This window comes from Meles meles, chromosome 21, assembly GCF_922984935.1.
Source record: "Meles meles chromosome 21, mMelMel3.1 paternal haplotype, whole genome shotgun sequence".
Classification (NCBI taxonomy): Eukaryota; Metazoa; Chordata; class Mammalia; order Carnivora; family Mustelidae; genus Meles; species Meles meles.
Window position 1 is genome coordinate 10,643,456 of NC_060086.1, and position 12,654 is coordinate 10,656,109.

The window sequence follows — 12,654 nt, forward strand, 5'->3', positions numbered from 1 at the left end:
GACTTTAACCCACTGAGCCACCCAGGCGCCCCAGACATCTTTATGCAGTGTCATAATCTTTGAGTTTTATTTGGAGTGTTTCTTTCACATTTAATGTAATTACTGATTGCATTTAGCTCTACCATTTTGCTGTTTAGGATTTGTCCCATCTGTGCCTCTCTCCTTTCCTGCCTTCCTAGGATTAAATATTTTTTTTAACATGTAATTTAGTTCCTCTATTTACATTATCATTGAATGGATATTCTATAGGGATTACAGTATCATCTGTAATTTCTTTTTTTTTTTTAAGTCATCTGTAATTTCTCATAATCTCCTTAGCATTGGGGCACCTGGGTGGCTCAGTGGGTTAAAGCCTCTGCCTTCGGCTCAGGTCATGATCTCAGGGTCCTGGGATCGAGTCCCGCATCCGGGCTCTCTGCTCAGTGGGGAGCCTGCTTCCCCCCACTCTCTCTCTGCTGGCCTCTCTGCCTACTTGTGATCTCTGCCTGTCAAATGAATAAATAAAATCTTTTTAAAAAAATCTCCTTAGCATTATTATTCTTTGTCATACTAAACGTAGAAACTTTTTAAATTGACCTTTCCTCCCACCTACATGCCTTGAAGTTCAGTATTAATTTGTGCGAACAACTAAATTTTATTATAACTTCGGGAAATTCTTAAGATACCAACAATACAGTTGGAGTCAAAAGTTTTAAGTCTTTGGGGCCACCTGGTGGCTCAATCGATTGAGTGTTTGCCTTTGACTCAGGTCATGATCCTGGTGGGATCAAGCCCTGCATGGGGTTCCCTGCTCAGTTAGGAGTCTGCTTCTCCCTCTCCCTCTCCTCCTACCCCCACTAGTGCTTGCGTGCTCTCTCTCTCTCTCTCTTTCTCTGTCTCAAAGAAATAAATGAAATCTTAAAAAAAAAAAAAAAGTTCAACTCTTTGAGGTTCCCTCCTAGTCACCTTATCTCCACTCCTGATTTCTGGTGTGGAGGTCCTCCTCTTGTTTCTTTCTTTTTTTTTTTTTTTTAAATTTTATTTACTTATTTGACAGAGAGAGAGATCACAAGTAGGCAGAGAGAGGGGGAGAAGCAGATTCCCCGCCAAGCAGAGAGCCTGATGTGGGGCTCAATCCAAACCCTGGGATCATGACCTCATCCGAAAGCAGAGGCCTAACCCATTGAGCCACCCAGGCACCCCCTCCTCTTGCTTCTTAAGGTTAAAATTTGCCACCACTGGACCACAGGTAGCAAGCACAATATATGATCCTCATAGGCAGAAGTGTTTGAGAAAGCTTTATCCAGAGCAGAAGTTAGTATCAGGAAGCTCAATTCACACAAAGTCAGAGAAAAACAAAAAAGCTCCATACAAGGGGCGCCTGGGTGGCTCAGTGGGTTGAAGCCTCTGCCTTCAGCTCAGGTAATGATCCCAGGGTCCTTGGATCAAGCCCCGCATCGGGCTCTCTACACTTCAGGGAGACTGCTTCCTCCTCTCTCTCTGCTTACCTCTCTGCCTACTTGTGATCTCTGTCTGTCAAATAAATAAATAAAATCTTTATTTAAAAAAAGTTTATAAAAAAAAAAAAAAAAAAAAAAAGTTTATAAAAAAATTTTTTTTAAAGGTCCAAACGAAATGATCCAAAGTCAGGAAAGAAAGAAAGGGAGGGAGGGAGGAAGGAAAAAGGAAGAAAGGAAAGAAAGAAAAGGAAGGAGGAAGGGGGGGAAGGAAGGAACGGGACATTTTATAATTAGCAACAGAAAGAAAAGGCAGAAATAAGGACACAAAGAGCTCTGGAGAGCTGATATAGATTGTTATTATCCTTTCAAGCTGCCTGTAGTCCTTCTACCTTCTGAATTGACCCTTTACAGGAAGAGCCTAATTCAGTGGTTCCTAATCTTGGAACTACCTAAGGAGTTTTGTTTTCTTTTCTTTTGTTTTGTTTTTTAAATATTTATTTATTTATTTATTTATTTGACAGGCAGAGATCACAAGTAGGCAGAGAGGCAGGCAGAGAGAGAGGAGGAAGCAGGCTCCTTGCTAAGCAGAGAGCCCAATGCGGGGCTCCATCCCAGGACCCTGAGATCATGACCCGAGCGGAAGGCAGAGGCTTTAACCCACTGAGCCACCCAGGCGCCCCCTACCTAAGGAGTTTTTAAATTCCCAATGCCCAGGCTACCCCCTAGTTCGGATTTTATCTGAATCTCTGGGGCTGGAAGCCAGGGGTGGGTGGGTGTGTGTGTGTGTGTGTGTGTGTGTGTGTGTGTGTGTGTGTGTGTGTGTGTTTTAAGCTTCTCAGATGATTTCAGTGTACACTCAGGGTTAACAATCACTAGTATAAATGTTTGCAAGTGTGGGGACAGAGAAAGGGAGCATTTCCTGGGCTTCAATTTTTCTTCCCCTTTATTTCTCTAGAGAAACTTTATGGTGATTTTCCTCTTTGGGATCCTAATCCTCCCCACTTGGCTCCAGGCTGAAACTACTATTTAGAGAGCCATCAGCCTCAAGTACTGGTCAGGCTTCTCCTCTGATTCGTTTTTCTATGATATCAGATGCTTAGCTTCTGAGTCTGTTTCTCTGACTGAACCACACTTCCTCCTCCCGTGCTTCTCTAGGATTTCTCTGTACTGCTTCAGCTTTTTGGGATTCGTTACTGTACCTCTTGTCCTCTTCCCCTACCTGATAACCTTTCAAGGAAGAGAGCTATTTTTTGCATGACACAGCCTCATGTTTTTGTAGTATACCCTGTAATACTTAGAACAGGTCTACACAATTAGGAGAAAATACCTAATCCGCCCCCCCCCCCTTTTTTTAAGTAAAACCTCACCCAACATGGGACTTGAACTCACAACCCACAGATCAAGAGTTGCCTGCTCTACCCACTGAGATACCTGGGTGCCCTGAGACTACACAGTTATTTCGTGAATTTACTGCATTCTATTCATCATGAACTTCTTTGTGTTGATGAAAGGCTGAACGCACGTTAAAGGTTTTCTCACATTTCTTACACTTGTAGTGTTTTTCTCCCATATGGGTTTTCTGGTGTTGAATAAGAGATGAACTCTGGCTGAAGGCCTTGTCACAATCATTGCATTTATACGGTTTCTCTCCAGTATGAGTTCTCACGTGCTTTGTAAGAGATGAGCTCTGACTGAAGGCTTTCTTGCATTCTTTGCATTTGTAAGGTTTCTCTCCAGTATGAATTCTCTGATGTCTTACAAGAGCTGAGCGGTCACTGAAGGCTTTCCCACATTCATGACATTTGTAAGGTTTCTCCCCAGTATGGGTTCCTTGGTGTTGAATAAGAGCTGAACAGTAACTGAAGGCTTTCCCACATTCACTGCATTCATATGGCTTTTCCCCTGTATGAGTTCTCTGATGTTGAGTGAGGCCCGACCTGTCACTGAAGGCTTTCCCACAATCTGTACATCCATAGGGTTTTTCTCCAGTATGAACCCTTTGATGTTTAATAAGGGATGAGGTATCATTGAAAGCTTTCCCACATTCCTTGCATTTATAGGGTTTCTCTCCAGTATGGATTCTGTGATGTTGAATAAGGTATGTGCTTTGGTTGAAGGCCTTCCCACATTCATTGCACTCATAGGGCTTTTCTCCAGTATGAATGATATGATGTTGGATGAGGGCTGACCGATGACTGAAAGCCTTCCCACATTCGTTACACTCATACGGTTTCTCTCCAGTGTGAATCCTCTGATGCTGAATAAGTGATGAGCTCCGACTGAAGGCCTTTCCACACTCATTACACACATAAGGCTTCTCTCCAGTATGAATTCTTTGATGGAGGATGAAAGCTGAGCAGTAACTGAAGGCCTTCCCACATTCATTGCACTTCCAGGGCTTTTTCACTGAATAAATGTGATGTTGAACTGGGCTTGAACTCTCACCAGTTTCACCACAATCCTCCACAGGGTTTTTCTTGCGTTTAAGTAGAATTCGCCTTAAGTCTTTCTTCTGATTTCCTTGCTGCCTTTCTAATGTGTCTTCACGTTGCCAGGTTTCTATCAGTCTGGAGTCCCAGGACGCATCCTTCTTAAGTCTCTCCATTATCAGATCTCTTTCAGATGACATTTCATCATAAAGTCCTTGCTTTAGAAAGCATTCTTTAGTTTCCGGTATAGATTCAGAATCTGAAATAAACAAAAAGTGCAAATATTTGTGTTCTCTGTGTTGAAAGAAAAAAAATGACTGAGTTGGCAAGAGGAAAAGAAAATAAAAATGACACTTACTAAACATGTTTTTAGCATGTTTTCAGAAAGCACCTCCTGGGGCACCTGGGTGGCTCAGTTGTTAAGTATCTGCCTTCTGCTCAGGTCATGATCTCAGGGTCCTGGGATCTGAACCCCACATCGAGCTCCCCACTCCGCAGAAAGCCTGCTTCTCCCTCTCCCACTCCCCCTGTTTGTGTTCCCTTTCTCACCGTGTCTCTCTTTGTCAAATAAATAAATAAATAAGATCTTAAAAAAAAAAGGAAAGAAAGAAAGCACCTCCTGGCAATGGCAGAGGGAGTCTCAGAAACTAACAGAGATGGGAGAATGGCTAATATACGACACGAGAAGAGGACGATGAGGAGGGTCTACCTAAGAGAATGGAAAACCGAGCAGACAAGTCAGGAAGGAGGAGAGCCTGGCGGGATGAGAATAAACATTGATATAAAATATCTGAGGAAGTGTGGGAAGAGGAAAAGTTGAGATTGGGCAGTTTTGAAAAAGTACAAGACAAAAAAAAAATCACTTCTAATAATCACCTGGAAATAATCACTTTTTGACTTTTTAAATAGTTCCCTCTGGTCCCCCCTTTTTTTCTTTTTTTCTTTCTTTCTTGAGAGAGAGAGAGAGTGCAGGGGGCAGGGGGCGGAGGGGCAGAGGGAGAGGGAGAATCTAAAGCAGGCTCCATGCCCAGCATGGAGCCCAGTGAGAGGGCTTAATCTTACAACACTGAGATCATGATCTGAGCTAAAATTAAGAGTTGGACGCTTCACTGACTGAGCCACCCAGGTGCCCCACTCCAGTCCCTTTTTATTTTTTTAATTTTTTTTAAAAGATTTTATTTATTTATTTGACAGAGAGAGATCACAAGTAGGCAGAGAGGCAGGCAGAGAGGGTGAGAGGGAAGCAGGCTCCCTGCCGAGCAGAGAGCCCGATGCGGGACTCGATCCCAGGACTCTGAGATCATGACCTGAGCCGAAGGCAGCGGCCTAAACCACTGAGCCACCCAGGCGCCCTCCAGTCCCTTTTTAAAGGCACAGATTTTTTTCATGTTCACCATACACTTTTTTTTTTTAACCATACACTTTATTTTTTTTTAAGATTTTATTTATTTATTTGCACAGACAGAGATCACAAGTAGGCAGAGAGGCAGGCAGAGAGAGAGGGGGAAGCAGGCTCCCTGCTGAGCAGAGAGCCCAATGCGAGGCTCCATCCCAGGACCCTGGGATCGATCATGACCTGAGCCAAAGGCAGCAGCTCAACCGACTGAGCAACCCAGGCGCCCCTAACCATACACTTTAAATACGATTTTGTGTTTCCACTAACCACTGCTCCCTCCTTTCCTGCCTTCTCTCCTTCTTCCCTTCCTTTCTTCCTCCTTTCTTTCTTCCTTATTTTTTTGTCATATCCAAATTTCTCAAAAAGGTTTCGTACATTTTCTTATCACAGCCTTGCTCCTGTTCTCACTTCTCTCCCTACTGCTCAGTTGCAACTGCTCTTACTAAAGTTACTAACCATTTATAAGTCACCCAAATCCAGTGGATTGTTTTCATTCCTTGTTTAGCTTGGCCTCTCAAAGCACTTGACAGTGGTGACCATGCTTCCTTCCTAACAACATCCGCCCCCCCTTTCCTTCCCCAGCATCATTCGGATATAATTGACATGTGTTCTCTCTTGACTTCTGTGATTCTAAGCTGTCAAGAGTTTACTCCTGATCTCTATTTATTTGGGACTTCCTCTGTTTCCTCTTCTTAAATGTTGATGTTTCTTGGTATTCAGTCTAACCTCTCCTTCGTTGCCCCTCCCCATCCCCCATAACATTGTCTCCATTAAAGACCTCATCCAGTCCATGGTATTCATTGCTTTTTTAGAAAAATTGAAATATACTTGACATGTAAATTTAAGGTACACAACATGGTAATTTGATGTGTTCATATAAGATAATTGCTGATGTAGAGACAGCACCTCAATTACATCACATACTTTCACGCAATTATCCTCTTTCTCCTGACAGTTTACCTTTGTTCTGTAAAAGAACTGGTGATGGGGCGCCTGGGTGGCTCAGTTGGTTGAGCATCTGCCTTCGGCTTGGGTCATGATCCCAGGGTCCTGGGATCAAGCCCTGTATTGAGCTCCCTGTTCAGCAGGGAGCCTGCTTTTCCCTCCCCCTCCCTCCCTCTCCCTGCTCATTCTCTTTCTCTCTCAAATAAATTAATTAATTTTAAAAAATGGATCCAATATATATGCTGTCCACAAGAAACTTACGTTAAATAGGTTTTTTAAAATAGAAAAAATACACTATGCAAACAGGAACCCAGAGTGGCTATATTATTATCATACAATAAAACTCCAAACAAATACTACCAAGGTTAAAGAGGGACATTAAAAAATTCACCAAGAAGATAATTTGTCATGTGTATACATCTAACAAAAGAATTTCGGGTACATTAAGCAAAATACTCTAAGCAAAAACTGATAAAACTAAAAGGAGAAATAGACAATCCCACAATTATAATCGGAAAATTCAACGCTTCTCTGTCAGTAATCAGTAGAAGCCAGTAGACAGGAAACCAGTAAGGATACAGAAGACCAGAATACTCTCAACCAACTTGACCTAATTAAATTTATTTTCAAGTTCACATGGAACATTCATCAAGACTATATTATGGGTAATACAACAAATCTCAGAAATTTAAAAGAACTGAAATCAAACAAAGTATCTCTGACCACACAGTACCAAACCACAGAATTGAAAACAAATTTTATTGAAAATCATCTAAAATTTGGAAACCTGTAAATAACCTATGAGTCAAGGAGGAAGTGACAAGTAAAAATAGAAGTTATTTTGAACCACAGAAATGAAAACAGCATGGGGCGCCTGGGTTAAAGCCTCTGCCTTCGGCTCAGGTCATGATCCCAGGGTCTTGGGATCAAGCCCTGCATCAGGCTCTCTGCTCAGGAGGGAGCCTGCTTCCTCCTCTCTCTCTCTCTCTGCCTGCCTCTCTGCCTATTTGTGACCTCTGTCTGTCAAATAAATAAATAAAATCTTTAAAAAAAAAATGAAAACACCACATATCAAAATTGTGGAATACAGCCAAAGCAGTCCTTAGAAGGAAATTTACAGCATTAAATGTTCATGTTAAAAGAGAAAAAAGATCGTATACCAGTGATTAGGCTTCTACCTTAAGAAACTAAAGGGAGGAGAGAAAATTAAACCTAAAGTTAGCAAAGGGGGAAATAGTAAAGATAAGAGCATCAATGAAGGGGCGCCTGGGTGGCTCAGTGGGTTAAGCCTCTGCCTTCAGCTCAGGTCATGATCTCAGAGTCCTGGGATCGAGTCCCACATTGGGCTCTCTGCTCAGCAGGGAGCCTGCTTCCTCCTCTCTCTCCCTCTCTCTCTGCTTGCCTCTCTGCCTACTTGTGATCTCTCTCTGTCAAATAAATAAATAAAATCTTTTTAAAAAAAAGAGCATCAATGAATAAAAGTGAGAAAGCAATAGAAGGAATCAATGAAATCAAAAGTCAGTTCTTTGAAAAGACCAATAAAACTGTTAAACTCTTAAGAAAACCAATAAAATTAAAACAGAGAAAATATAGATTACCAATATCAGGAATGAAAGATGGTAAATCATTACCAGAGCTCACTCAAGAAGAAACATATCATCTGAATGGCCTATCTCTAGCAAGGGACCAGGATTCAAGGTTAAAAACCTTCCAAGAAAGCAAACCTAAGATGGCTTTATTGGATTGAGCTTTTTTTTTTTTTTTAAAGATTTTATTTATTTATTTATTTATAATAAATCACAGAGATCACAAGTAGGCAGAGAGGCAAGCAGAGAGGAAGGGAAGCAGATTCCCTGCTGAGCAGAGAGCCCGATGCGGGGCTCCATCCCAGGACCCTGGGATCATGATCTGAGCTGAAGGCAGAGGCTTTAACCCACTGAGCCACCCAGGTGCCCATGGATTGAGCTTTTGATTTCATATCTAATAAAATTTTGCCTTACAAAGGTCGCAAAGACTGTCTTTAACAGTTCCTCTAGGTTTTATACTTAGGTCTGTGATCCATTGAAAGTAACGTGTATGGTGGGAGGTATGGATTTTTCTTTTGGCATATAGATGTCCAATTGTTCCAGTACCATTTACTGAAAAGAATCTCCTTTTAGCATTGAATTGATTTCTGCATCTTTTTCAGAAATTAATTGAACATATATGTGTAGGTCTATTTCTGGACCATTTGTTCTGTTCCATTAATTTGAACCACACGGTTATGATCACTATAACTTTATAAATCTTCAAACCAATGTAATGAAACTGTCCTTTTTCAATACCGGAGACAGTGAACTTTTACTTGCTGAAAGACAAAAGCCATTGGTGAGCCCAGAATGATCAGGGATCTCCTAGGGCATTCATGCTTTCTGGATCTGAAGCAAAGCAATGGCATTTTCGATGCCATTAGTTATAGAGGAAGCTTATGTCCCACTAAGCAGTTTGCACTACAGAATAACTTCCTTACCCCAAAATACCAGGCTCCCACAATTCTCCACTTTCATATCCATGCCCATGTACTTTTGGGCAGAATTCAGCTGTTCTTCTTCCACGTGAGTGAAGTCCATTTCTTCATCCTTGACCGTCACCAGTTCCTAGAAGAGCAAGCACATTCTTGTAGGAGTTGGGGAAGAGAACCTTCTAAAAGAGGAGGTATGTTTTAATCTGAAGGTTAAATCTTTATTTTAATGGAATAGTCTAAAATTTCTAAGTATTAGTCTGTGTTGAGGAAAATAATATCAGCTAACATTTATATTTTCTATGTGCTAAGTCCTTTGAACTACCTCTTGTAATGATAACTCTATGAAGTACGTACTATTATTAGCATATTTACAGATGTGAGGACCAGATCTGAGAGGTGGACCCAGGCCGTCTGACTCCACAGCTACCTCTTTTTAATCAAAGGATAGCTGACGTAAAATATATTAGTTTCAGGTGTACAACATAGTGATCTGACATCAAAGCTATACTCTTAACTATATTTTTCTGTCTCTTACATAGTTACTAAATAAGTCTAATATAAATTAACCACTGAATGACAACCAAATGTTAAGTACTGAATGTACTTAGTTGTTGTAGATGGGATAAGTCTCCAATATATAATTTATACTGATTCCTGGAATATTCAGCGATTTTAAGGAAATTCCGCTTGATATCCTGAGTGTCTAGAGACAGCCATCTTGTTCTAACAGAGGCTTCTTCTTTCTCTCTACTTAGGACTATTACTTTCAGATTTATTTAGTCGTCTTTTAATAACTACGGTTGCTCTGAATGAGCGGATTTACTGGTTGTAAACTGAAAATAGTCAACTGTTCTTCACATTCTGTGTTTTAGCGACAGTCATGGGAGTGTGTTTTGTGGACCATAATTAACTGGAGAATACTTTGTGAGGAAGTCAGTCAGTAGAACACAGTGGTTAAAAGGGCCCCTGGGTGGCACAGCTGATTAAGCATCTGACTCTTGGTTTCAGCTCAGGTCGTGATCTCAGGATTTTGAGATCGAGCCCCACGTTGGGCTCGGCACTTGGCATGAAGTGTGCTTGAGATTCTCTGTCTCCCTCTCCCACTGCCCTTCCCCCTGCTTACGCTCTCTTTCTCTCTCTCTAAAATAAATAAATAAATCTTTAAAAAAAAGAAGAAGAAGAAGAAGAAGACAGTGGTTAGGAGGCATCGGACTTAGGATCAGACATTCCTGGGTTCTGATTAGGATTCAACTATCTTGTGATTTTGAGCAAGGTACTGCAAGCCTCAGTTTTTGTTATTGGTTTTTTCCTAATGATTTATTTTTAAGTAATCTCTGCACCCACCGTGGAACTTGAACTTATCACTCCGAGAACAAGTGTCACATGCTCCACTGACTGAGCCAGCCAGGCGCCCCTATGAGCCTCCGTTTTACTGGGAAGGAGGCATCATCCCTAACTCACATGATTTTTCTGTTTAAAATAAATGAAGTAATATTTGAAAAGTGGCTCTGTTAGAGTTCCCCAGAACTCAGTCATTCCTTCTCCACCCAGTCTTTTTTCTTTTTAAAAGATTTTATTTATTTATTTGACAGAGAGAGATCACAAGTAGCAGAGAAGCAGGCAGAGAGAGAGAGAGGGAAGCAGGCTCCCCGCTGAGCAGAGAGCCCGATGTGGGACTTGACCCTAGGACCCTGAGATCATGACCTGAGCGGAAGGCAGCGGCTTAACCCACTGAGCCACCCAGGCGTCCTTCCACCCAGTCTTACATACCTATAAGCAATCTGTTATTTTGCCTATATTTAAAAAAGAAAATCCTCCCCAAAACACACACACACACCCCAAAAACAAACAAACCAACCCTCTTTGGTTTTCCTTTGCACTATTCACCCTATTTGTGTCCTCTTCTTTAGAGTAAAACTCTCAAAATAGTTGTCCATAGTCCCTGGCTCCAATGTCTCTCCTATTTTTTCCTGAATCCTTTCAATCAGGCTTTCATTCCTACTGTTCCATGCAGTTGTTCTTGGCAGTCATATTTTTCAAATCCAGTGGTCAATTCTCAGGCCTCATCTTATTTGACTTAGCAGTAGCATTTAACATAGCTGATCACTTCCTACTCCCTTTTTTTTTTTTTTAAGATTTTATTTATTTATTTGACGGAGAGAGATAGTGAGAGCAGGAACACAAACAGAGGGAATGGGAGAGGGAGAAGCAGGCTTCCCATAGAGCAGGGACCTGAGCTGAAGGCAGACGCTTACGACTAAGCCACCCAGGCGCCCCTCACTCCCTACTCCCTGAAACACTTTCTCCAATTAGTTACCAGGATGCCACACTTTTGACTTCCCCCCACCTCACTGGCCCCACACCTTCTCAGTCTCCTTTGCTGGTTCCTCTTCATCTCCCTGACCATTAAGAGTTTAAGAGCTAAAGGACTCAGTAATAAAATTTCATCTCTTTTCTATTCCCTTAGTGATCACAGTTTCATGGCTTAAAATACCATTCACACAGATTACTTCCGCATTCAAGGCTCAAGCCTGAGCTCTCCCCAGAACTTCAAGTCTTCAAGGAAAAATTACTTTGGTTCAGTTCTGTAGTAGAGATTGCTGTGGACCTCTGAAGCAAGATGAAAAAAGGAAATGACACATCACGAACATCAAGCTAAGATTTCAGAGGGGGGAAGTCAAACTCAAACTTGCCTGGAACTCAACAGGAAGTAGCTCAACAGTAGGTTCCATTTCTTCTGTGTTCTGTTTTTGGGGCAGAGAGGCATCCTCAGCGATAATGGCTGGAAGGACTGGGGGGGGAAAGCCATGAAGGAGGTGAACTCTTATTAACTAAGACAAAAGCTATCACAAGCCAGCTAAATTATATAGGCAAGGCCTACTCGACTTAAAAAGGTGGAATGAGGCTAGAGTAAGACGATAAAGTAAAAGCGAATTGCCCGCAAAGCTAAAGTTGTAGGCCCACAATTCATCAGCCTTTTGGAATACTCTAACAGGGAGTGGAAAAGCGTGAGTGGCCTTTTATCATAAAAGCAAGCAAAGTGGAATATTCTGTCTTCCACAGCTGTTTCTATAATTCTTACCTTCTTCCTCAGCTTCAATGGTCAGATAATCCATGATCAGCTTCTCTTTTCTTGTCCTGTTATTCCTATGACTTCCTTCTTATTCACAGTTTCAGATGAGATAAATATGGACTTTTCAGCAACACATAATCTGCTTCTTTGTGCAAATCATCCAACTCTACTCTGAAACGCTGAAGAGAGATTTTTGAGGTTAGGCTCACCATCCTTTGGAATTGGTTCCTCCTCCCTGGGGCATCTCCCTCTCTCTATCTCTACTCCTAGGAGGCTTATTCCTATGCAGTTAAGTCCTAAGGCCTCAAATCTCAAATCTTCTTTGCTTGAAACCTTTATTATTATCTTTAAAGATTTTATTTATTTATTTGAGAGATTGACTGAGAGAGATCATGAGAGGGGAGAAGGTCAGAGGGAGAAGCAGGCTCCCCGCCAAGCTGGGAGCCCAATGCAGGACTCAATCCAGGACTCTAGGATCATGACCTGAGCCGGAGGAAGTCACTTAACCAACTGAGCCACCCAGGCACCTGAAACCTTTATTATTTAGGCTAAATTAATCTCCACACCTAGAAGACCATTCTCTAGAGTGCTGAGATCAGTCACTACTGCCACACCAGGACAAAACCAGCAGAGAATCAGGGCAGGGAACTACGAGCCTCACACCTGGTTCCAGACTGTGCAAAACTCCCATGAGACCCTAAAGCACACAACTGGCCATAAGGTGGCCTATGATTATGGTAGCAGTAACTATAAGCAAGACTCCCAGCATTGCTTCATCCTTATTCATAAAGACAGGCAGTTGACAGATGGGGCCCTTATACAGTTGATTCCCCTCCTGCTCTTTTTTAAAGACCCTGAAAATGGGGGCC

General features: G+C 41.9%; 1 protein-coding gene across 1 annotated transcript; it reads right to left on the reverse strand.

The window, feature by feature from the left end:
- Nucleotides 1–2,113: 2,113 nt before the first annotated feature.
- LOC123933789 (zinc finger protein 501-like) lies at nucleotides 2,114–8,838 on the reverse strand. Its single transcript, XM_045993362.1, has 2 exons — nucleotides 8,719–8,838; nucleotides 2,114–4,127 (listed from the first exon to the last, which is right to left on the reverse strand). The coding sequence occupies exons 1-2, from the start codon at nucleotides 8,816–8,818 to the stop codon at nucleotides 2,917–2,919; spliced, it is 1,311 nt and encodes a 436-aa protein (XP_045849318.1). The 5' UTR covers nucleotides 8,819–8,838; the 3' UTR covers nucleotides 2,114–2,916.
- Between the last annotated feature and the right edge of the window lie 3,816 nt (nucleotides 8,839–12,654).

Coding starts and splice junctions, on each gene's coding strand:
- LOC123933789 (XM_045993362.1), bottom strand. CDS start 8,818: ATGGACTTCACTCACGTGGAAGAAGAACAGCTGAATTCTGCCCAAAAG. Junction 4,128..8,718: donor TGGGAGCCTGGTATTTTGGG/GTAAGGAAGTTA, acceptor TGTTTATTTCAG/ATTCTGAATCTATACCGGAA.